This window comes from Cornus florida, unplaced genomic scaffold, assembly GCF_030987335.1.
Source record: "Cornus florida cultivar Cherokee Brave unplaced genomic scaffold, ASM3098733v1 CherokeeBrave_3.0.0_Hap2_Chr09, whole genome shotgun sequence".
Taxonomy (NCBI): domain Eukaryota; kingdom Viridiplantae; phylum Streptophyta; class Magnoliopsida; order Cornales; family Cornaceae; genus Cornus; species Cornus florida.
Genome location: NW_026775579.1, coordinates 81,673,044 through 81,699,955, shown reverse-complemented (window position 1 = coordinate 81,699,955; position 26,912 = coordinate 81,673,044). Strand labels below are relative to the sequence as shown.

Here is a 26,912-nt window from a genome sequence, read left to right as displayed (position 1 = left end):
TTGGCACATAGAAGTATGGGTTCGCCATAATTTTTTTTTTATATTTTTTTTTTCTTCTACTGTGGTGTTTTTGGGTGTGGTAGTGGTGGTTATATGGTGGCAGTGTACAGCTATCTGATTATTTTAAAAAATAATTTAATTTAATTTATTTTTAATTTTTAATTTTTATTTTTATGTTGTGGTGTACATATCTGGCTATTAAAATTTTTATTTTTTATTTTTATATTGCGGTGGTGGTTATGGTGGTCTACAATTATCTAGCTATTTAAAAACAAATTATATATATATTTTATTTTTATGTTGCGTTGGTGGTTATGGTGGTATAAGTATTATTATATATAAATCATATTTATATGTATAAGAGAGAAGAAGGGGTTAGTTTGGTCTATTAAATTTAGTTAGGAGGTTAAATTTATAATTTTATGATTTAAATGGAGTTGTAAACAAGTCAAATGGTGTAAAAACATTTCATATAGTTTCAGATGTCTAGAGGGGTGTCAATGTATATTTTTGAAACTTCAGGGGGTGTCAATGTAAAAAGAGCCATTGATTATCCTCTAAGTGGCGTTGACCAAAACCTCAGGGAATGTCAATGCAATTTATCCTAAAATTTAAATTAAAAAAATGTAGTTATGGTATTATAAAATAATGGGTGAAGTATTAATGAGCTCATGGTGGTTATTGTTAATTTTTTTTTTTAAAATAATGAACGTGGATTATATAAAAGTGGAGTACAAATATTAACCCTTTTTTTTTTTTTTAAGCATTATACCCTAAATATTTTTTGGATTTTGATAGATACCTATCAAGTTACGCTATTGCCCCAGTGAAATTATTAAAAAAATTCACGTTTACCCCCATCCAAAACTTATGTTTCTGGGTCCATTTATGAGCACAGCTAATATATAATGAGTAAATTATATTCATTCCTCAGTGGTTTGAACAAATATACTTTGGTAGATTATTTTTTCTCTGTAATTTATGCTTTATGACATGAATAGATATTGAGTGTGTCCGAAACATTACGTACCATACTCACTCAAACCATAAATATTGTACACACACAAGCACCAATTGTGTACATATAGTTCGAATAAACTTGATGCGATGCTCGGGCGTAACCGGTAGCTTCTCCAAAGACACCCCCCTTTTCTTTTAAGAAGGCACGTGGTTAAATTTTACAAAATGATAATTTTACTATTTTCTAATTTATTATTATAATATAAGGACATTTGTTCACTTCCAATGTTTTAAAGTCAGTAACTATCGTGTGTAATTTGCCAACACTGGTAGAGGTCAGTGTAAGTAACAGACCCATATAAATACTTGGTTCCGTATACCGTTCCGAGATGTGCAGTGGTTAAAAGATTCTTTCTCCGTTATTCACTTCCCTTTGGTATCAAGAAATCCTTTCTTTGATCGTTCCTAACTATAGCAAGACAAATATAAGAATTAGGGTTTCGAATTGATTTCTAGGGCTTTGTTTACTACCAAGAACTTGAAATCTAGGGTTTTTGTTTGCGTAAATGTTCACTTGAATCTCTGCAAATGGTGAGCGATCAGCAAGACCTCATTGGCCCGTACTTTCTCGAGATGTGCAAGCTGAACTCGAAGGCTTGGACAGACATGGAAATGGAGGAAGAAGAGGAGGTTCCGACGGAGCTCGACACAGTCAACAGCTCCGGAGGTTTCGCGGTGGTGTTGCCCGATAGGCTCACGGTTCAGTACTCCAGTGTGAACTTGCACGAACACGACGTCGGCGCCGTTCAGGCGAATCGACCCGCTCCGGTGAAGCGACTCGTCTACTACTTCGAGATGTTTGTCAAGAATCATGGCGCCAAGGGCAAGGTTGCCATCGGATTCACTTGCGAGGGTTACAACATGCGCAGACAACCCGGGTAAGAATATATATGTGTGTATATATTATATAGCTGTAAATATATATTTGAGTATTGTATGGTAGTTGTCAATTGATCTTCATAATTGGACGAGTCCTGTGGGATTTATTTAATTTCAAGCTCTATTACTCTACATTCTGCTGAACTTTATAGTATCTTCAATCTTGAGGGAAAATTTTACTGGTCGTATGTTTGGTTCCTAAGAAAACGAGGGAAAATCTATGAAACTATAAGGTCAAAAATGGTAAAAAAATAAATAAATCTATGAAAACAGTTTATAAACCAAGCAGGCACTGCATTTTTATTTGATGCGTGGAGACTACATTTTCAATGACGGCTGGATTGTAATTGAGTATACTATTTGATAGTTATTGTGTTGGGATAGCGAGGGTTTTCTTTCCTTCTCTCTTTTTGTCCAAAAAGTTGAAAGTGATGGCTGATTTTGAATATAATGATTTAATTGTGCTACATTGTTTTTACTCGGATATTGTAGGTGAAGCAAAGAAATTATATTTTATTATACAGATCTATTTGTTTTCTTCTGTATTCGAAACCTTAGATAACTGAAGGAACCCCCTTTTAATCGGTCCTATATGACTTTATGGTTTAATTAGGTATATATTCCCTTTTCTCTAGATTTCAGAAGAGTAAAATGTCTGGCATGCCTTTTTAATTCCTTTATGCAGCCAAACAGGGTTCGGGTTTCCTAATATTTCATAAATAAATCTGTTGATTTTTCACATTCATAGAGGAACCAACTGACTATTGAGCCATTCAGCCAATGATAAATGTTTCTTCTCATAAGATTGTACGACTATTTTGTGCTTATAAGGAAATATATAGGCTATTAGAAGAGTTGAAGCCATAGAAAATACTTGAATTTAAAAAAGATTTGGTGAATCAAAGATAAGAGATGTAAATGAAGCAAAGACATTTCAGAAATTCCAATCTTATAGGTAAAGAAATGGTATTTTGTCACCTTCCAAAGTAGAAGGTCGAGGATTCAAGTCCCCCTAAGGGCAAAGTGGGTGTGTGAGTGAGTTTCTTGCCTATAAAAAAAGAAAACAAAAAAATTCTGTATTAGGGACGCGTTCCCCTTTTGAATGCTTTTCTAATATACTTTACTTATCAAAAAAAAAAAAAAAAGGTATCAGGAAAGCCATGAAAGTGAGAAAAGAGATTGGACTCAGATATTCCATTCTGGACAAATTGTTCCCTAAATACTACAAAAACTGCATCTTAAAATCAGAGATTGTTCACTTAACACAAAACTGGGGTGCAACTTTCTAAGTAAGTGATGAATTAATTTTTTTCTCTGACCCATTGCACAAATCCCCCAAGTGGAAGGGAAAATCCACCTCTCTGCTATTGTTCACTTAACACAAAACTGGGGGTGGACTTGGGCGTGCTTAACCCCAACAAACTAAACACAACCTGAAAAATTGGCGGGAATGGGTAGGGTATTTGAGATATCGGAATCGGGATCGAGTTCAATTTTAGGAGTCCGAATTCATTTTGGATGGGACTTGGGCGAAAATTCCTCCTACCTGGGAAACTGGTGTAAGAAAATTTCATATAATTTTAGATTTATAATATGAGAAGTTAATAAATTAAGGTTGAAGTTACATGTTTTACCCTTCGGTTATATTACATGTTTTGAAAGTTTGAAACATGTAATGGCTGTCCGTATTTTTTTGGTTATGGCTATAAATTATTGTCTATGTTATAATAATAATTGTATGGCTGATTTTATCAATAGTTAATGTGACTAATATGACACTCTAGTACAGGTAATTTGGATATACATAGGTAAGTATGTTATAGATATATATATTTGATTAGTATGTTATAGATATATATATTTGATTAGTATGTTATATTTACACGAGTAACTCATTCAACTTCTTTTGATTTTTGATTTTTTTTTTGACAATCTGAGTAACGTGAACAACCCAAGGAACCCATATGGGATGGCGGGGATAAGAGGTCAGTAACATGGGTTTGGCGCGGATTGACCCCTTGGTATTCCAAACCCGTCTGAGTCCCATCCCTACACAAAAGTACTTATCTAGAATCTTTTAGGTATAATTTTAGTTTAAATCATTTGAAATTTGAATTGATTCATCAAAAGATTTATTTTTATGTTTATTATTTATGTTTTTAATAACGGTAATATGATATCTCACATGTTGAGTTACAAATTATCGTCACTACCAACTTACTTTTTGTTATTTCTATGGAAAAGTTATTCATAACATGCACACTACATTAGCTATCAGGTATTTATTGTCCCTTTGAAGGAAGGATGACGTGTCCTCTCTAAGGAGAGAAAAAATAGAACAATTATACCATGCCATTCTAGGCTTTTAAGCAAATTAAGCAACCCAAAACAATATAGAATACTAAGACAAACAAAAACAAGCTTAAGACGGGGAAGTCACTTACCGCTTTGTGGTTGAGAAATTAGCCTGCTTCTTAGTCCTTGTTGATTTGGTGGGGGTTCTCTCTCATCTTAAATTCTAGAGAATTTGACTACTAGAGATGTCCTATACTTCATGTGTTGAATTTCCATGCTGCTCAAGAGCCTAGAAAGAGTAAATTGCAATTCAAAATTTTGATTAATGATATCTCACAAGCTTAGTTACCAAAAAGGCAAAAAAAAAAAAAAAAAAAAAAAAATTCCCACCCTACAACTTTTCGCATACACTGAACATTAATATTTGTTTTAATTGCCGAAATCTCACCCGCCAGTCTAATTACCACAATGTTCTTTAAAAAATGTCATCCATCATCCTACTTTTCCGGATTCCCTAAATATGTACCATCAAAGTTCAGCTAATCTCTGTGCGGGAGAGGATCCTTCTTGAGGATGAGTGAAAATTTAGGGGAAAAAGGCCTTTAGGTGCTGTTTGATAACCCTATTGAGCACTTAATTCTGAAGGGTTTATCAAATTAAGTGTGTTTGATAAACAATTTGAATACCACTTAAAAAGGTAATGCGTAGAATTTTAAGCAACAATGACTTCACTTATCATTGAATGTTGAACACTTAAAATTCAACAAGATATAAAAAAATCTCAATTTTGAATTACCGTTTAAAAATTTCAGCATTTACAATTTTGAGTACTTAATTCTCAGTTTTATCAAACACCACCTTAGTTTAGGAGTGAAAAGATTGATAGTAGCGGTGTTATGACGGATATTTATTATGAGTGACTCTCTGTCAAAAGGCCTGCTATAGGCTTATAGCTGTCTGATATAGGCAGGTACCATGGCCTCTAACAATTTTTTTTTTTAAAAAGGCTTTCTTTTAGGCTCAAATCCAGGGAAGACATCACATTCCTAAGCAACAGAAAACTTAATCTGAGTGTTGAGACAACCACAAACAAGTTCATAGTGTAACAGTGCCTACAATGGTTTCAAGGTTTTCATAGTTCGTTTGCTTAAAATTGTTTAGCTTCATAAGTACAATAAATTAGTTGTATAGAAAGCTATGTTACATGGACTTGGGTACATGTGTCGGATGCTGGTATGTATCCATGCATTGGACATGTCAGATCCCTAGACAAAAGGACACATGGACATTACATTGCTAATATTCATTTTATTTTTTAGAGTAAAAAATGTCTTTATGTAACATAATTTTCAATATAGGCATTTCACTCATTTTGAAGTATTGTATAATAAAATTGAATTATTAGATATGTCTTTTTTGGTGCTTGTCTAACCAAAGGTATCGGACACATATCCCATGCTCATGTCCAATTTTGTGTGTCCAACACAGGTACTTCACATATTTTGAATAGTCCATGTAACATAGATAGAAAGGTTGAATTCGACTAACTTGGTGCAAAATTAACTAGAAATTAAATAGTTTTGTTTTTGTGTGCTTCATCCAAATTGAGGTTACTAGATGAAGACAATAACATGATCAAGGCATCGAATGGTTGGATCTTGTTTCTGTTGAAATAGTATATGAAGATGCAGCAGGCTGGTGATGTTCCGGCCTTAGTTTGGACTTTGGAGAACATGAAGGTGGTTCAAAACTGTTGTGCTGAGTATTTTGAAGCTCATATCACAGCTCTACCTCCAAGAAGAAAAAGATATTCTGCTCTTCTTATAGCTTTATTGTTGTTCATATCACATGAGGATTGAAAAATTCAGCTGATTATGGCATGCCTTGTTATTTTTTAGTTGTTATTATTATTTTTTTGACAAGTGTTATTTTTATTTATTTATTTTGTTGATTTAAGATTCCTCTTATTCTTTTTCGTCCATGTGACAGATGGGAAGCAAACAGTTATGGGTATCATGGGGAAGAGGGAAAGTTTTTTCATGGACAAGGAAATGTAGAGGACTTTGCCGCAAAATTTGAGGCTGGTGATACAGTTGGAGGTGGTATTAACTATGCTACACAGGACTTATTTTTCACGTAAGATGGTTTTGTACTTTGTGCTTGCTTTCATAATGGAAGTGTTGCTTCATATGTACATGATTTGATTGTGAGCATGGAGAATTTTGAGAACTAAAAATATGGCTTCTTTAAGTTGGCTCCTGTTTAGATATGTTTGACTTATTTATTTATTTTTGTAGTTTTTCCTCTCAAAATTCTCATAGATGTTTGATTTGTTGTTCTTGATGCCAGTAGAAACGGGGTTATTGTAGGAACAGTCTACAAGGATGTGAAGGTTCCCTTATATCCTACTGTTGCTGTTCACAGTCAAAATGAAGAGTATGTGCTAAAACTATTGCTCGTTTCTCATATTATGCATGATTTAAACAGTAAAAATATTAATGACAGTATTTGTGTGTTTTGTTCCACTATTTAAATGTAATTAATCATATTGTGATTCTATTGCTTGGAGTAATTGATACTTTGCATTTGAAAACCTCTCAATGTTTGTTGATGTGTAACCTTTGATGCCAGTGTTTAATAAATCAAGTGTCTGGTTGCCTTAGCAGTTCTAATAATTAGGTGAAATGAAACTGCTTATGGTTATGAAGGTTTAATGAGAAGCAGCTAGGAGTGGCAACAGGCATGGGATGGGGCCACTGTATCTCGACCCTGCCCGCTAGGGAGTAGGGAAGGCTATCTCCATGACTTCGCCATGAATACAATACAGGGTTCTTATTTTAATCTTGAAGGAACCTTTTCAACCAGTTCCCAGCATCCTGCCGCGCGCCACAAAACTATTTAAAGCGCAAGGTTTTATTTCCCATTAGTTTCTTTTACTTAAACTTTCTAAGCGTCCAAACATTGTCTGATGGAAGTTAAAAGATACCAACAAGGCATGAACGAAATAATATCCAAGAAGTTACAGTAACATGAAAAATGTAGAGAGACAAAATCACCAGAGGAGATGATCAGATTGATTGGAATTGCATATTTACTTCGGACATCATTGGAAGAAAAAATGATAAATAAAAAAATTAAGGATAAAAAAGGTGGTCACACAACTACTACAATGATTGAAAACGATGATGGATAGGGGGATTGAGATTTGATGGTGATGGATGGACACCATGTTGGTGAATGGTGATGGTTATGGAAGATGATGGTGGCTGGATTACAATGAGAGAGATGACAGACGAGAGAGATGAAGTTTGGAAAGCAGCTTGCAAAGCTAGACACCCTAAATGAGATTATTTAGAATATTACAATTTCGGCATTTTGAAAAATAGTAGGGGTATTATTGTCTAATTGTTGCATAATCTGGGTGGGTGAGTTAGGGCCACCAAAGTCCTTGACCTTGCCCCGAATCTTAGTTGACATGACTTCCTTTTCTTGCCATACCTTGTTTAACACTTTGATGCCAATCTCAATATATTTAATTATCAACATAAAAAGGTACCTTAATAATGTAATCAAACCACATATTTATAGGCAGCAAGAAAACCCTAATCGAACCCTAATACCATAAATAAAACCATAAAATAGTAAGCTACTAAAATATCTCTAAAATCAAAACATACTAATATAATAATAATATTCAATGAAAATCAAACCTAATATCTGTCTTTACCATGTCTCCGATGGTAGCTGTGGACCATGTGTACTTCAAGCTCTCGGGCCATGTCCGGTTCTTCATCACACTTCCCCGAGTTTGTCTGAATCAGGGCAATGTGAGGCTGAGTTACCAGTACCATACAACACATTTGAAGTGGCTGGACCCAAAATTACTTATTCTTTTAGGGATTTGGATGTCTTGCAAATGCCAACAGTGTTATTTAACTTGCTAGTAAAATCTTGAGGTGTCTGTATCAGCAAGCATGGGATGGAATCCAATCTTTAACAAAGTTGGAGGATTTATGAATACGGGGGAGAGAGCTATGCACAATTGTGTAGTCAAATATCGCCTTTGTACCAGAGAAGGGAAAAAGAAAAAGAAAAGTCTTAGTTATGTACTGGCAAATAAAAAATTGGTGCCTATTTGTGTCTTGATATGTTGTTTGGTATATAGGATAGAATCATGTATTAATTAGAGTTGAGGGTTTTATGATTATGGGGACTGCTAATTGTCGTCTTAGCACATTCTTGCCTTTGGACTTAAAAAGGGTAAAAAAAAGAGGGGAAAAAAAAAAAAAAAAAAGAAAGGAAGGAAAAGGAAGTCTTGGGTACGTGTGGGCAAATAAAGGACTAGCACCTGGTTAGGTCTACATATTATGTGTCCGAATGGGTCCTTGAGCACTCTAATAGGACGTAACCTTAGTGTTTGGGAACCAACCTATCTGGCCGTTACCAATAAAATTCTATCTTGTTTTGATTCAGGTTTGATACCTGATGAACTTAGGTTCCAATTCTTTTTTTTTTTTTTTTTTTCCCACTGAGCAGCACTTATTATTTCAACTCTTTATCAACAATGATGAATTAGAATGAATATAGAGATGTGTTGTTTTATTGGTGTTACACTTGGAGTGAAATGAGGCCATTGGTTTGCACTTACTATCAATTTGACCTAATCCCATTAAAAATATTTGAATTATTGTGGCTCTTCACATTTTCTTTGTTCTTTTTTTGGGCAGTGGGATATTAATAGTCTATCTTCGTCTTACTACACGTGCTAGGAATTGGTTTAATTAGGGGTGACAGAATTTGACTCAATCCTTCAACATGATTTGAATCCAACAAAAATTTAGTGTGTTTGGATTGACCTCAATTGGGTTCATCTCAACCTGATTGACTTGTTTATTCAATCATGCCATGTTTGGGTTTTGAAACTCAACCTGTTTAATCCAATTTGATCCGTTAAATTTATTGTGTTACAGTCATGTAGGGTTAGCCTGAATCGACTAGTGACCCATTTCAACCAGTATAATATGTAATATGTTTCAGTTAGTACGGTAAAGTGAACCGTAGGTTAATTGTGTTATATATTAAGAAAAAATAAAGAATTAGTCAGTTCATAAGTTTTAGTTTATTAGGGCTTTTAGTGTAGATGATTGTTAACATGATATCAGAGCAGGCAAGGTCTTGTGTTCAAACCTTACCGTCACCGTGATAATTAAAATTGAAACATGTGTTGGGCCAAAAGAAGGCCACACGTGAAGGGGCGTGTTGAAGGATTTAAATATTAAAATTACACTCTTTAACATTTAAATCCCCTAACAATAATTTTTTGGTTATATTTGCATTTTATAATTAAGAAAAAATATTGAATAGATTATTAAATTGGTCATGTGACTCCATATTATAGGTTTACAACTCGTATAATGTTTTTTTTTTATTTTGCTGAACACAACCGTGTCAAGAATACTTGGCCCGTTTAATTAGCAGGTTTGCATTCGGGTTGGTCCATATAACAAAATGTGCCCTTATTTCGACACACAAATACGACCTATTAACCCGAATTTCTACCTCTAGTGTTATCATATGTAAATTCAATAGGTTAAAGATGAGATTATTGGTATTGTTGCCTATGTATGTCCAATATATTTTTCTACATTTTGGCCTTAAAGTTCACGTTTTACTGGTACATTCCATGTTGTAAGATTCTCAATGTTATAGCTTGTTTGCGGATCAAAAATGGAATTTAACAATTAACTGATGTATGATTGCGTCTTAACCACCCACATTTTCTTTTCCTACAAAGAGATATTACATACTAACATTGGTTTCAAACATCATAATATTGGAGCGTGCACATAATACCATTCTTCAACAGTGCAACAGCTAAGTCGTCGTCGTAGAATATGACTTTTCTGCTTGAAAATAATTGTTTAAAATAATTGTTTTAAGTAATGTCTTGCGTGGGCGGATAAGCTTCTATTGTTGATAGTTTACAAATTTAGTTTTTAATATATGGTTTGCATATTCTTTTCTCTCTCTCTTCCTACCTTCCTCTCTCTCATTCTGCTTTGTATTTGGTGGGCAGTGGCTTAAATTTAAGAAGCTTTTCTGATATGTTTGTGAGGGAAACATTATGGCTGCTATATTCTTGAGTTTTCCTTTTGTGCACTTTTTTCTTCTTGCACTCATTAATTGTGCCAATACTTGTATAAAATTGAAATAGTTATAGAGATTCTTGCATTATCAAAGTTCTAGAGGTTTTGATAATTGTAGTTGTTGTTTAATTTCAATGTCAGGGTGAGTGTCAACTTTGGGAAAGAACCATTCCGTTTCGATCTTAAGGTAAAATATACTTCTCTTTCTTTGTCATCATGATATTCTTCTCTGAACATGGTATGCTTGTCACGACTACCTACCCGATTAAGTGATTGCTTAATTGTGCTAATTTTTTTTTCAAGAAGTAATATTGTTATTTTGGTAAGATAAGGTTTAAACTGTATTAGTTGAAGAGCCAAATGCTTCTGATAAGAAGCCCCAGTACTTACATCTTGAAAATGTATTCTTGGTTCTATAATTATGTCTTGAGATTGCAAATGGGCTAGTTAGGAGTGATTACTTTGAGTTATTCATCCACTTGAATTTCAGCAGACATAATAACTTGCTGACTTTCCATTTTTGGCTCTTAGGAACTATAATGGTACTATTACGTCAGACAACTCATTGTTTCCTTCTTTTCTGATCACAACTTTAGTTCTATAATGTTGTGACGTTCAATATGAATCAAAATTTTTGATCTGAAGAACTGAAAGTTTGGATCTCTGAACTTGAAACAATAGAAATTGCTAAAGTTTATGTTATATTTCTCGTGGATATTGACCCCCTTCCTATTTTCCTGTATCTGATGATTAGGCATATGAAGCGCAAGAAAGAGCAAAGCAAGAGATGATAATTGAAAATGTATCTTTACCGCAGAATGTCAGTTATGAGTAAGTTCGCATTAAACTATAGTTACGATCAAACAATACATGTCTAATATTTGTGGTAATGAGAAACATTCAGCAATTGGTATTGAAATTGATTTTTATTTATTTATTTATTTAAATATGAAGTGAGAACTTAATTTGATGTATTGCTATTTGTAAGAACAGATTTAACACCCATATACTGGAAGCATTAAAAGGAATGCAACTGTTAGGTGTCATATGGGACAAGATGACCATCCCTGGTTTGTTTTATGTCTGGCTATTTGAAGCTTATATTTATTATCTTTTTGGAAAAATCTATGATGAGAGCGCTCTTGCGTGATATTGTGCTCATTCGTTGGATCGAGAGCTCTCAATCCAACTGCTGAAAGTTGAAGCTTGCTGAGTGCGCCCTTGTGATAGTTGTGCTCCATTTTTTCCCTGTTCTTCATGAAGGTATATGTACTACGACTGATATTTCTCAGGTCTTTCACCTAATGCTGTTGCGTTATCCAAATTGCTCTTGCCTAGCTTGGAAGAATGATTTACCCAATAGCCATTTACTTCCACTAGGTTCTTCTTTATGGCCCCCAAACTTTGTCAAGTTGTTGATGATGTAGGATGTACTTCAAGACCTTGAGACTGCTTGCTATCTTGAGAACGAGGTGGTGATGATACAATAAGTTCATGTGAGGAGGATTTAGAAAGAAAAAGTGATTTGATTCAGGTTGTTTGCAGAGGAGAAAGGGTAAAGGGTATATTTGGATATTTGTATAAAGGAAATGAATGAAAATGATTTGAATTTAGGGAGAGGAGAAAAACAACTTGAGGAAGAAACAGTGGAGGAACAAACAAATGAGAAGAGCATTAGGTAGAGAAACATTAACTAGTTACTCTTAGTAGCTGGGTTCAATTTTGCCCCCCTTGACTGTTTTTTTTCTCTCTCCTAGGAGCTTGGGTTTTGTGGGATGGGTTTGGTAAGGTTTTGGTCCTTAACTTTTTATATACAATATACTCTGTACTATTGGTAGTCCCCCTGTTTCGGATATTCCTCTCTTCAAAATGTGGGATGATGGGAAATATTTGTCTTTTAAGTCTTGGTGGATTAAGAATTGGATGAGAGAGAGGCCTTTTTTGTGTTCTTTATCCTCAGGTTGTCAAGGAGGTGTTTGCTGAGGTGGTAAAGTTTAAGAGAGAGAGAAAAAGAAGAGAAAAGGGTGGGGGTATACATAATCTCCAAGGTGAGATCTTTCTATTGGATGCTCAGGGAAGTTGGTTTGGTTCTTGTGGAAGGTGGGAAAAAGTACACCAGATAACTTGCGGAAGTCATTTCCCGTTGCATCATCCTGTTGCCAGCCATATGTGGGCTCACTTGTTTACTCTTTTTCGGAACTCACTGGGAGAGGAACAGATTGGCAGAGGATGTGCTTGCTGGATGGTGAGGAATATAAGGTCTTCTATGGGTTGGTAACTTGTCTGTGAGCATTATTTTGGAATTTATTTATTTATTTTGTGTGTGGGTGGGGGGGTTAGATTCCTTAGCCGGTTTCTGGGTTAGATGAGCATACATCTTAAAATTCTCATGTATACATCATGTGTGTGTGGGTGCACCTCATTTGGTGCTCTATTGTGATATTTACTTCATATTAGCTTTGTTTTTATTTTTATAAAAAAGATAAGATTTTTTTGTTGACATATTTATGTCCTTTCTTGATTAAAATTAAAATCTATAATTCTGCTGAGCATGTCTCGTTTACTGTTCATGCCTGTACCGCATTCCATTTGGAAGTCATCAACTGGTCTTGACTGACCAACTGCTGAGATGCCTTTGTTTGCGTCAGCACTTTGGGAATCACCGGAGGAATGGAGACCTTTCAATAGAGCGGGGGAGGGGTTTTTACTTGTTTCATTTGACAAGGAAATTATTTACACTATCCGACTAGTTCTGGGTATGACATTAAAGTGGGAAAATAATGGAAAGGAAGAAACAAATTTAGAACTTTGCAATGTGCCTTGATGGTGCTGTGCTAACTCTTAATTTAGCTTTATGGAAACCATTGGAATAAGAATGATTGTCTGATTGACTGCATGATTGTTTTTTGGGGAAAATTAAAAACATTAGTCTTCTACTGTTGATAAAGTGAAGGGGTAATACCTGAAAGCGCATTAAGGTTTAATGCTTCTTGTGGTAGGAAGGATGAAAAAATGAAGGGAAGATAGGAAGAGGAAGAGACATCCCTAAGGAATGGAGGGTGTCCATCGCTTCTTTTGTTTGATTGAGTGGAAGGGAAGGGAAGGGAATAGGTGATATCGTTATTTTAACACTATATCCTTAATTTGAATTAATACACTTAAATGAGGATGAAAAAGTCTTATATTTTATCCAACAAATATTGATATTTCTCTCTTCGCTTGCTCCCACTTTTGAATAGAAGCAAAATGGTGGGCCCTGAACATCTCTCATCCATTCCTTCCCCTCTACCAAACAATGGAAGCCTGCTCCATCCCTGCTCTCTTACATCCATGGCCCTTCTTTCTGTCCCACCAAACGCAGGCTGAGGGTTATACTTCGCTTGAATGTTGATTATATTGGTTTTATTTAAAGATACATTCCAAAAATCAATTTTACGAAGTATATTGTTTTTACCTTATGAATGGGTTTGGTTCAGGTTGAAAATGCTTGTATTGCTGCATTTAGCTGACCCCAAGTGGTTGGGGAAAAGTCTCAATTGAGTTGAGTTGAGTTGAGTTGAGTTTGCGTTTCAAGAAAACTGTTGTTCAACTTTGAAGTTGAATCTGATGGATCTTTTTTTCCATAAGTTGTGTGGTGTCTACTATTCACTCCGCCTTAATATACATTTTAGTGCTTAGTATTTATTACCTTTGGAATGACATGGTTATCATAGTATTATTAATTTTCTTATTTCTTTGTTTCTTTCTTTTCTCTTTATTTATATATATATTTATTTTAATACTGAGTATATTAAACTTTGTTATATTTTTCTGACCTTTTTTTTTTAATTGGTTTGGGATTTACCAGAATAGTCCGTTCCTACTTACTACACTATGGCTACGAAGATACACTCCAATTATTTGACATGGCTAGTAAAAGTACTGCTCCTTCCATTCCATTGGCTAAAGAAAATGGCTTCACTGAACCAGAGATGTATGCATTAAACGAGAGAAAGACTCTTCGCCAGGTACGAAATGTCAGAGCATGGTTGTATCCTTTATGGAGAGTTAATAAAGTAGTATGCATGTCCATAGACTGGGCAAAGTTTTTCGGATGATATTAACATGTAAAATAGTGTTCTAACCCTCCCCCCTCTTCTTGAATAGCCTGCATTATATAATCTGACACAAATTTTTCTTTTTTTTTTTCTTCTGAAAACGAGAAAAACTTCATATTACATTTTTTCATTTTGAGTGCTTATTCATTTTGTTTGGCAGTCTGAACATGTTTAATAACCATTTGTCAAGATACATTTTTTCCTGGGTATGTAATCATATACATATATAGATAAATATTTGGAAGTTTTTTAAAGAGATCGTAAAAAAATTATGTGGGCAATTGTGAATCAATATAAATGAAGAACGAGAATGTTCCAGTTGGAGGAGCTGCAAGAAAGTTCGCTGAACGTAATTACAATAAGTAGTATGATGAATATATGAAAGTTAAGATTTTTTACTGTACACTTGAAGGCATTAGCTGCAACAAGGAGAAAATGAGTGGTGAAAGTTAAGATTATTTATTTATTTATTATTTTTATATTTGTCGTATTGCCGTACCCATATCGTGTCGTGTCCGGATCCCATATCCGTGCTTCCTAGAGCACAAGTAACACAAGTTCATCATGAAATTATTGGATTAATTTTCTTTCTGAATATAGTTTTTAGTGAGATTTTGCTTGGACAAAGGGGTGGAGAGAAGATTTTAATGGCTCATGTCAAAATCACTCTTTTATTTTGGTTATCCTGAATTCAGTAGTGAATCTATTTTGCCTATTCAGCTGTTAAGAGTTCTGAGATATTTTACTTGATTAGATAGATGGTGTCTAGTCTTTGCAGTCATTTACTTGTAAATGATTCCAACTATGATAAAATAGATGTTCTGCAATGTGGTCTTCTTGAATAAATTTAGCCTTATCCTTCTGGATTGGGAGTATTTCCTTCAGTTTTCGTTTCTCAGACTATTGAACTGTGCATTTATTGAAAAATACAATTGTGTATTATATATCTTTCTTTTCTGAGGCTTTCCTTTTCTGAGGTCTTTTGTATTTTCTATTATGATTTCAGCTTACAGTGATAACTTTTTAGTAAAGATAAGCTCTAATTTACCTATCTCCTCTATACATGAAGCTAATCAAGATTGGGAAGATTGATGATGCGTTTGGTAAACTTCGTGATTGGTATCCTCAGATTGTTCAGGTTGACTTTCTCAAGTTCTCTATATAAATGCTGACTCATTTTACATTATTGTTTTGTTTTAATAATCTTATCTTCTGCATCAGTGTATATTGTGCCAACCCAACTCTACTGTCAAGAAAGCTATGATCTTGTGAATCATAGCTACCACTAGGTGTTCTATGTACATTACTTGTATCCAGACCAAGGTTTTGACTGTGGATTTGCAGCCAAAACACTGCATATTGACTACAATTTTATGGTCTCCAGCGCAATTGCTATGGCCTTGATTGCTGTGAGTCCTGTGATCACATATGTATCATCCCTATGCCACACTACTGTCATGACAACTTACCTTGGCCCAATCAGTGCATTAATTGGAAACTCCCTTTAAAGCCAGATTCTAATATTCTTTTCCCTTTTTTTTCCACCAATTTCTCAGAAATGCATTCCTAATTCAGATTACATCTACCAAATTCATCAACTAAGTTTAGGATTTTGAGCTCATATCCTGAATCAAAGCTTTCAAATGGCTAAACAGCATCAAAGAGATAAAAGTAGTAGATTTATTCTCATCAACCTCAAGTTTTTGATGTTCTTTTCTTGATTGAGAATGAGATTAGATTCTCAATTGTAATTTTAGACACGCTTACTTTTTTTTTTTTGATAAGTAATTTTAGATATATTTACTTCAACATTAGATATCAGGAATTGTTACTGAGATTTAAATTTGCCTCTGTCATACCATCCCAAATTGTCATAAACTATATACATCAAAGATTGAATTCAGTTTGTAATACTTATTTGAGGTGACAAGTCAAATTTAAATTGTGTTAAGTTTGTACCACTTATTTGAGCTGATTAGTCAAATTTAAATTTGCTTTGAAAGATATGACTAGATTAAATAGTAACATAGATTTTCAAAGAAAAAGAATCAACCAGTGCTATAAAATAACCATTTTTCACTTTTTTACTAATTGATATTTTAATGTGAAATTGTTACTTCACAAATATGTTTTCTTCTTCTTTTTTATTTTAGTTATGTATTTTTTTTTTAATGTTAAATTAATTTACCATGTTTTGATTGCATTTTTTGTCATAAAAAAGTGTAGTTGAAAAAGAAAGGAGGCAAGAGTCCCCCCCCCCCCCCCCCCCCCTCCCTCTTATTGACAGTGACTTAAAAAGCAGAAACTTCTTTACTGGTTGCATGATATTTATAAAAATCCTGAAAGAGCATTTAACTATGGGGCTTCAAGGCTTAATTGTTCGTGATTGTGAAGATTTAGCTGGTTTTGAACCCCCAAAAATTTCACATACTATACTTATCTGCTCTCACGGAATGTATGCTTTTACCTACTTCCTAGGGCATTGCAACAGCCACAACCACATCAATGTAAAACTGTGATTGATGTTTCCTTTTGTTCTCCATATCCTTCATAGCTTTCTTCCTAGAAATGTTGTTGGTCATCGTCATCATAATCATCATTGTCATAGTCTTATTATCAGCATCAGTCAAGACAAGCTCTTGTTTATTTGTGTACTTTAGCATAATTATTGGCTACAGTTGATGTCGAATTGATCTTATTTATTCTACATCACTGTGTATATCATGCGAAGAAGAATTCCTACTGCACTTTGACTTGTACTTATTTTTTTTCTTATTTACTTGTTTGTTATTGAGGTTGAAAGTTAGAATTGGTACACATGGTGTCTACCCCATTGTTTTCTTTGTAGATCGTGAAAAGGAAAAAAAATGTTAATAATATTGTATAATTATGTTCATTATGAACTTATCAAGACTCCCTGCCCAGTCCCTTACTTCATCCACTGTGCTGCGAACTAGAGTATCATTCTTCTCTCCGTGATCAATCCTTGTACTATTCAGGTCTTGGTAACCAGTTTTACTATCTATCTGCAGGATGGTACATCGGCTACTTGCTTTCTGCTTCACTCTCAAAAGTTTATTGAACTAGTCCGGGTAAATATTTTTCTTATTTATCATGTTCGTTACTTTCTTTACAGATTGTCAAGCTGAATAAACTGTGGTTCGAAAGTTCCGTCCTTTCTTTTTTAAGTAATTAACTAAACTATCTTGATATTTGCCTTTGGTGTCTACACCTTGTCTCCTTAGTGTTGGTGGATGGTTATTTGATCCTTGTTAAGAAGTAGGTAAAACGATGTAACCATGTGGTTCTGGACCATTAATTACCAAACTATGAGTATCAACCCCATTTATGAGGGTTTGGCAAAATGATTCGCAGATATGAACTTTGTTGCTCATACTTTGTTGAGAATCAATTCATATAGTGGCAAGGAGTTACATACCGATATGTACTCCTATCAGTCTGTTCAAATTTATACATTAATGCATGTGGTGACAGAAACTTATAAGCAAGTGCTCATTTTTGCAGTCACAATTTAGAATCCGTACATGCGGTACGAATTGATGAGCAGTTCTGTGCCCAAGTTTACTACGCAGAGTGTACTTTGCAAGAGAGTATTCTAGTTCTTATCGAACTATGAACATTGAAAAATCACAAGTCTGGAAACAACATCCAAAAACTCATTGATCGGTTTAGATCACTTTGATTGTTCATAGATTTGCTTTTTAAGGGCCAGAAGCCCATACTATGTTGTAGTGTGTAGTTTTCCCCAAAACTATGGATGCAGGTTAATGTATTCTCTGCCACCGTCAGAGACTAGTTCTACTCAGGGGTGGAGCCAGGAATTTTGAAAGGGAGGCCAACTAGAATTATGTAGATATAATTTGACAAATTTATAAATCAGTTGTAACAAAAAAAGGTTTACAATTGAGATGGAATATTGACATGAGAAATAAAATACATAGAGAAACGAAAACGATAAGTTGCATGTAATGTGAGAGAAGTGGTAACGAATTTTTGGGTTCTTTTAGACACTGTTAGGAAACTTTAAAATTGTGGATTGATTTCAGTACCATACTTGTCTTGGAAATGTTACACTCTGATACAATTCATAAAACAATTTGATAGTTTGAAATGTCTATATTTGGCATGCAGGACGGAAAGCTGGAGGAGGCTGTGGCATACGGAAGGATCAACTTCGAAAAATTTTATAGGTTGGCTGAATTTGACAATCTAGTTAAGGTAGTGAATAAAATTCTGCAATACAGTTACTTTGCACCCCATATTTAGTTCTGCTTTAAAATTTTACTGTTCTTCACACATACTGAATGGTTAAAAAACTGCATTAAGTGCAAAGCATATCAATCCTTCATTGTAATTTCATCCAGATCTTCAAGTTCTGGATCTTAAATTCTATTATTGGTTGTAACTTGGAATGCAGAATGTGATTCGCATACCAGTTGCAGTTTTATTACATTTATTTTTCCTTGATTTTTGGGGGGATATTATGGCATGTTTAACAAACAATTCCAACAGGTACTACAGCTATGTGTTTTATTGTCCTGTTGTGAATATCCTTAGATATTATGATATTAACTAGAACACTTGTTTAACCTGCTTTTGGTTGGTTAGGGTAAATCTGGAATTATAGTATATCGTTTCAGTGATATTTAGTAATGAAGTTTATAGGTGGAGTTTGAGCATCTTTCTTGTTACGGTGAAACTTGAAGTTAGATTCTAATTGAAACTCTGTCCATAGGACTGTGCTGCTTTATTGGCATATGAACAACCGCAGAAGTCTTCGGTTGGATATCTTCTTGAAGATTCACATCGAGAGATTGTGGCTGATGCTGTTAATGCGATGATCTTGTCAACAAATCCTAACATGAAAGATTCACAGGGTAGCTTGCATTCCTATCTCGAGCGGCTACTCAGGCAGCTAACTGCTTGCTACTTGGAGAGGAGGTCCCTAAATGGAGATCAAGGTGAAGCCTTCCATTTGCACAAAGTACTTACCAGCAGTAAGAAGGTTTAGTCTTATCTGATATATTCTTTACATCTGTGCATCTCCCCATGTTCATATCCCCAGTTGACCTTTTCCTGAACCAGATCACATGTGAAAATTTTTGGTCTATACACCAAGTAAAACCCCCTCCCCTCCCCCCACTTAAATGCTTCATCCCTTGGAGTGTCGGGGATTCTCTCTCCATACTCAAGTTTGTAAAATTCGTGAATGAAACATTCTTAGTTGAACTGAATGATGAACGCCATTTGTACTTCCTTAGAAACAGAATGTTGAAGACCGTACTCGTCATGACTTTGATATTGAGGTGATATATTTTTACCTTTAGATACATTCAATATGGAAAATAATCTGGTTTCTTGGGGCTGCTATATTGTTACTCTGGTGCTTTGTTTATCATGTGAATGGAAGGAAGACGGTCATATCTTTTTTCCATATGATCTCTTGGCAATCAAATGTAGCTGTGTCTGTATTCTTGAGAAAATCTTTTTTAGTACAATTTCAGAGGTAAACTTCCTCACTATATTGTATTCTGGCAGGCGTTATATGAAGTTTGTAATAAAAGTAGATTGTTTCGTAGCGAAGTCAGCATGCTGGTATGACAGGTACACACAATTTTACCAAATCAGGTAGAACGGGAATGTGCAGTATACGGCCCGTGCAGGCCGTCAATTATTGAGTGTTTTTTTTTGTGCATTTCAATGTACATTTATGGTATAAATAATTATTTGCGCATAAAATCTACAGCCCTTGTTCTATTCTGTCAAAATTGCCCACAGATTTCAACCTAAAAATTTCTCGATTTATTGCAAGGACCACATAATGAGTAGAACTGTAGACCTTGCTCCAATGGCTTGGGTGAGTCAGTCAAAGAGTGATGTAGTTGGCTGACTCCCTCTATTTGTAAAAAACGAAGCTTAAAAGTGAGAAAAGAAAGAAACGCATCATAAAAGCAAATAAGCACACAGTTAGCAGTCACACAACCTACTCTTTCGAAACTGAAAAATAAAAGAAATACGGAAAAATAAAAGAAATCTGATGTCTTATTTTACTATAAGTAATAGTTAGAACTCAAAAATTATTTTCAGTTCTTCGTAGGGCATTGTGTGCACTTGAGTTAAATACATTTTGTGATTGATTTGTTTATCTAGTTGAGTCTCATTTTGTGATTAATATTATTTATCTTACTTTATATACTTTATAAGCTTTGTTAAATATATACATTATGAAAACAAATTTACTTCAAATGGAGCCAGATTTGGTTTCGAACCTTGCAAGGCCCAAGGTTCGACGAAGTTGGTCCATAGAAAAGTTGGTATGGGCTTTCAAATTGGGGCGTAGATAGATGAGTGTTGAAAGATTGACGGGGCGGATCAGAACATAACATGTAGTACTACTAGTATTTCGCAAGAAAGCAAACGGATCCTTTTTCATTTCGTTACGTAAAGTGCGCGCGAACCTTTCCGCCCTTCTCTCTCTCTGCCTGTTTCAGGTGGAGAGAGAGAGAGAGAGTTAGAAGCACGAAGGAGTTAGCATATGCTCTGCCCTCCGCAAATTCATGGAGATTTGAGACAATTTGGACTCACAGCTCATGAATCACCATTCCCATCCACCGCTCTCAACACTGTCCCTTCCGGTGACGGTACTAACACAATCTCTCTCTATAATATATATATATATGTGTGTGTGTGTGTGTGTGTGCATTTGTCTGCACTTAATTTAATACATAGGCACTCAATTCAGATCTGCTTCTTTTTTCTTTTCTTTTTTAATCTTATATTTCTTCAATCTGTTCTTCTCTCTCCCCCAATGTTATATATGTAAATAAGTGTGTGTTTGTGTGAACGCAATTTTTATCTTCCTTTTAAAGCTAACGAGATCATATATGAAAACACTTTGTAAGGCCAATTTACAACTGAAATATTCTTGAGCTTGATATTGGAAAAAGATTTGTCATGATTAAGCTTTATGTCATATGTATCGTTTCCATAAACTATATTTTCAATCAATTAATGTCAGAGTATCCTTTTTGCTGGTTGGGCATCCCTTTGAGTGTTGATGTAGAAACCAAGAAAGCTAAAAATTGAATACATAGAAATAACCTCTTTTGTGTGTGTGTGAATTTTGATGCATGTGTTGCCCAAATCACATGTATGTGAATTCCATGAATTATCCATTGAATTCAAGGACTAGGGAAATCTTATCACACACATTTGTGTGTGTATCTGTGTGTGAACTTTGATGCATGTGTTGCCCAAATCACATGTATGTCATGAATTCCATGAATTATCTATTGAATTTAAGGACTAGGGAAATCTTATCACACACATTTGTGTGTGTGTGTGAATTTTGATGCATGTCTTGCCCAAATCACATGTATTTCATGAATTATCCATTGAATTCGAGGACTAGGGAAATCTTTTCACATATTTTATATTTCCCAAATTGGACCATTGTAGCATGACCAAAACATTCAATAATCAACATAAATCAACTAAAAACTCATAATAGAGTGTCAAGTAGTGGTTGAACAACGTTTTTTCAATAGCAATGTTGCTGTTTGCCATTTTGCGAGACTGATGCTATATAATTCTGCTTGTTTTGTTTATCTCCTGAATGATTTATATCATTAATAATTGCTTTTGACAGTTATAGCTATGTCTTTGCACTTATACTTGAGCATTCCTGATGTTTCTGTCCTTTTATGACAAATTCTGATCTGACAGGCTTAGATTTTGAAAAATTCAAACAGGTTATTGAATTTCATAAATTTTCCAAACATGAGCAGACAGACGCTACTCCCCCCTATAAGCCCGTTTCCACGTGTTTCTTCATCCTATGTTGATTCTTCTGTGGTAGGATCGCAAAGCATTCCAAAGCCAACGGAGAAATTGTCTTACCAACGTTGTTCTTCTGAGAGCTTTCTCTTAGAGGAGCAACCCTCTTGGCTTGATGACCTTCTTAACGAGCCAGAGACACTGGTGCACAGAGGTCACCGACGTTCATCAAGTGACTCTTTAGCATATGCAGGTACATCAGCTAAGACATGTAGCACATGGGAGAGGCACAAATTGAAAAATATTATTGGAGGACCTTCCTGGGGCTCTCAGAATTTTGTTCATTATAAAGATTCTTGGAGTTCCAGCTCTGACACGAAGCCAAGGTCTTTTGATAAGCAGAACCATAGGGTTAATGAATCATCTTTAAAAAATGTAACCTGCTCAAGTGGCCTTTCGTCTACAAGGGATGGCATTTCTCTTCAAACCTCAGTATCATCCTGTGCTCTGCCAGAATCAGATGGGGTGCCATCTACAGCCACTGAAAAGTGCGACCAAGAGGAACGAGGTTCACAGAACCAAGAGAGTTCTACTGAAAGAATTAACTTATTGCAAGCTAAGCCTTCTGTATCCAAGATAGATGCAAAACGTGCTAAACAGTATGTGTTCTAATCATGTTTCTTGTGACCGTGTTCTTATGTCACCCATGACCTTGATTCAACCAACAGAAATTCTCTTGCTTTCTGTTGATATTGAAATGTGCTTGATTTAACTAACACAAGCTCCAATATAAGTGTCTGCATGCTATTTTAACATCCGGAATGCGTCTTAAGGCATTTTTCATATTATGTAAACTTGCTTCGTTATGTTTAGAAAATGTCCGCATTGTTTGTTCACCTGATATGCATACTTAAAACTGTTATGACATTATGAAATGCAGGCAATCTGCACAACGGTCACGAATCAGGAAACTTCAGTACATAGCTGAACTGGAAAGGCATGTCCACGTTTTACAGGCAAGCCAACAGAATTTTGAAGCATTATATCTTAATTTTAGCAGTGTTTGCATGTTAGCATTGTTGATAATTGTGCTAATGGTACAAGTATTAACACTTTTCTGCCTGTTTCTGGCCTTATAGGCTGAAGGATCTGAAGTTTCAGCTGAGCTTGAATTTCTTGATCAGCGCAATCTTATATTAGGCATGGAAAACAGAGCCTTGAGACAACGGTTAGACAGTTTATCCCAGGAGCAACTTATAAAAAACTGTAAGTGTTTCTTTTCCAATTCATTGTTGGTTATGTGAAGTCTAAGCCCTGTTTACATATGTGCTTCCTTTTGCACTGATTTTTTTTTTGGCTGTATTTACTTGAATGGAAGCTTCCTCGCATTATAATGGCTGTCCGTAGAGAAACAGAAATATATGATTAGTCACCCCCTCCAATGTCTCAAGCTCGGATTCCTGAAATAGTAGCATCAAGGTTTAATGTAGTTTAATATATGATAAATCACCTCCATCCTAGCTCCAATTCAAACTATTTGTATTGTGCAATGCCTAAACTCAATGAATTAAAGATAGCATTTGAGTAAATAAATGATCCGACTCTAATATTGTCAAGCCTAAGACCTTTGTCAACAAGACCAACCCTAATCAAAGGACCCTATGTATCTAATGCCATCTGGAAGCTTCCTCATCCCAAGTAGCTTCTATAGACGACTTACTGATTTCTTAACATACCGAGCTTAGTTATAACAAGAGACTGATCACATCAAGAAGACATTACCCGATGCAACCATGTTCCTTGGTGCCACCCACATAAACATTACACCAAGAAGATACTTATAATGCTACATCTCCAAAAGCTGTCAAATTATGTTCTTGACGTTGGCCTCGACCAAGATGGTATGTCCACATCTTGTGTTAGGTTTACATATCACACCTTGAATAGCCAAGGAACCATAAAGTCCCAAACAAGCACCGCTATCGAAAGGCCCTGTATACTGGATGCCACCAGGAAGCTTTTTTATCCAATTTACCGATTTCTGTACTAAGCCAAATAGTTATAGGGCAATACACCGATTACATCGAGATATTTTTATCAACGTTTCTTGCAACAAAACCATGTACCCTAGTGTAACTGGAGGCCACCAGCATAAAACATCATACATCAACATAATTGTAATGCCAAGTCCACAAGCTATCTAATTATGTGATTCACATTGGCTCGACATCTCGTGTTAGGTTTGCATAAAGTACCTTGAATAGCCAAGGAATGATTTAGTTCCAAACAAGCAGTGAGAATTGCCTTCGAGCAATAGTATAATCCTTTATGCACTCAATTTACAAGCAACTTAGGCCATCTTCTGCCCAAAGCACAAGTCAGCAATGCGCTATGGCACCTCATATGTTTTCATTCAAAACAGTCAGTGTCAGACGAGTTACATGGTTTATCACTGATAACAAAATAACGAGCAAGAACATCATTTCCTCAATACATGCACCCTCTAGCCACAAGGTGAAAATCCAAGTGAACGCCCATTAATTGGGACATGGGCCAAGGTAGTTTCCCACAGTTTATTCAGCTCAATATAACATTTTTCAAGTAGATGTAGTGATTCTAAGCGCCTAAAAATTGCCTCATGATTGCCCCCTTAGTGCCCTAATTTAGCACTGCATGGATGATAGAAACTCACCATGCATGTGTTTCCTTCATAACAGCAAATTGAGAAGTTATCCCTTTAATAGGGAGACATGTCATCTATGCTCAACGAATCATAATTGGTCATACCAGATTCGAAATGCTCTTGAGTTCGTGTGTGTCCATTGCTATAGATTTCTTATAACCTCCAGCTAATTATCATATTTTCCAGTATATACTCCAATCACTTTATTGACTCCAAGACCGGGTTTTCAATAATTATGAAGGTGCAACAACTTGCATGCAAATGTGTCCCCATGCCCCTTAACGGGCATCAGTCCTTCATGTTTGACCAAACTCATTGATCACTCTTTTAGGCGTCAAGAGCATTGTCTCGTGCCATCTCTTAGCTTGTGACACTGGAATGTGGAAGCACAATCCAAACAATCATTCTATATATTTTAATATAATTTTTCGGACTTGTGATCTGGGAGCATGAAGCAGTAATTGCTTATTTGTTATTGTTACAGTGGAGCAGGATATGTTAGAGAGAGAGATTGGAAGACTTAAAAGTCTGTATCAACTTCAGATGATGCAACAGCAGCAAAAGCAACAACAGCAACAGCAACACCACCACCAACAAAAGCAGCATTCCAAACATCATCGATCCAAAAGTAGAGACCTCGAGCCCCAAATGGCTAACCTCTCCATAGAACACAAGGAAGCCGATTCTAGCAGTGGTTCAGTCAACAGCTCAGTCCACATTTAATCTCATATCATTCTCCACATCTACTAGGGATTTTTTTTATTCATTCATATAAGCATTTTTTTTCCCGCCCTTTAGTCTGGGGCTCAACAGGGCCTTAATAATTTTAGTGCAGTTTGCCCCTGCCTTGTGTATTGGCTCTCTAGGATGCCTGAGCACCTTTTGGTCATTCATTTGAATAGCGAATTGTATTTAATTATTACTGATGTTTCTATATATGTACACATTTCATGTTTGCATGTATGATTTCCATTACTTGTCAAGAATTAGCTTAAAGGTATGTTTGGAGGCTTTAAAATTATTATTATTATTTTTTTAATCAATTTGGCTGGTCAAGCATGCTCGTCAAACACGGATCTAGCATAGGCCCAGGGGATCCGTGCCTGATGCTAGTAAACATCGACACGGATTTTTTTTTGTTTGTTAAAAGTCACCCCCACTCACATACTTCTATGGGTCCGTCCCTAATGCTAGTAAACAATGTAATTTGATCAATCTATGTTGTTCTTTCACCCACTCGTCTTCCAATGGTCATGGCCCTTTGTTGTAATCAACAATCCATGGTTAATACAGAACTATTTTTGAGGCCTATAAAAAATTATGGGAAAAGAAAGAAGAAAAAAAAAAAGAAAAAGTGGGGGGCAACGACCCCCTTAGCTCCCTTCTAATTCTGCCAGACTTTAATCCCTTGCTTATTGAGAACGATAAAATGTTCCTCCAACGCCATTATTAAATAATATGCAATATTATCAACAACTAAACATCTTTTAGAAGAAAAATGATAAGTACAGTCACACGATTATGCAATCTTAACCTTTATTTTATGTGCTCACCCACCAAAATAATGTGCACATAATCTTATCAACAGATTTGCATAAATGCGACTCTGCTTAACATTGTTGTTAAAGAATTGAAAAGTATGAAAATACTGTATTCAGATTAGAATTGCAAAACCTAAAAAAAAAAAATAGTAGGAGAGTTAATTTAGTAGGAAACTCCAATAGTTTCTATAGGGACCTGGTATATTTTTTACTTGAAGACATTTCTGGCAAAAGATATATTGACTTACAAGACAATATGTTTGAATTAATTAAGTATTACCTTTCAAGTTCTGTTGTGGTTTTGTGGGGTCTATTACGTGGAGGATTTGGGAGGTTCAAACTTATTGATTGGATTTTTACGTTGTCTATTGACATATTTGAACTGATTTAGGGGTCTTTGAACTGGTTCAACTGGAGGTGCAAATTTAACTTTGGCTACTGCCAAAGTTGAACC

General features: G+C 35.3%; 2 protein-coding genes across 2 annotated transcripts; both read left to right on the top strand.

Annotated features, from left to right (window-relative positions):
• Positions 1-1,296: 1,296 nt before the first annotated feature.
• On the top strand, positions 1,297-19,828 carry LOC132274638 (ran-binding protein M homolog). Its single transcript, XM_059775962.1, has 10 exons — positions 1,297-1,898; positions 6,184-6,330; positions 6,544-6,630; positions 10,482-10,527; positions 11,095-11,171; positions 14,188-14,347; positions 15,507-15,575; positions 17,470-17,529; positions 18,590-18,676; positions 19,194-19,828. The coding sequence occupies exons 1-10, from the start codon at positions 1,549-1,551 to the stop codon at positions 19,467-19,469; spliced, it is 1,359 nt and encodes a 452-aa protein (XP_059631945.1). The 5' UTR covers positions 1,297-1,548; the 3' UTR covers positions 19,470-19,828.
• A 146-nt stretch (positions 19,829-19,974) lies between these two features.
• On the top strand, positions 19,975-25,905 carry LOC132274639 (uncharacterized protein At4g06598-like). The gene is made up of 5 exons (XM_059775963.1): positions 19,975-21,099; positions 22,210-22,893; positions 23,175-23,250; positions 23,374-23,500; positions 25,402-25,905. The coding sequence occupies exons 2-5, from the start codon at positions 22,238-22,240 to the stop codon at positions 25,638-25,640; spliced, it is 1,098 nt and encodes a 365-aa protein (XP_059631946.1). The 5' UTR covers positions 19,975-21,099; positions 22,210-22,237; the 3' UTR covers positions 25,641-25,905.
• Positions 25,906-26,912: the final 1,007 nt, after the last annotated feature.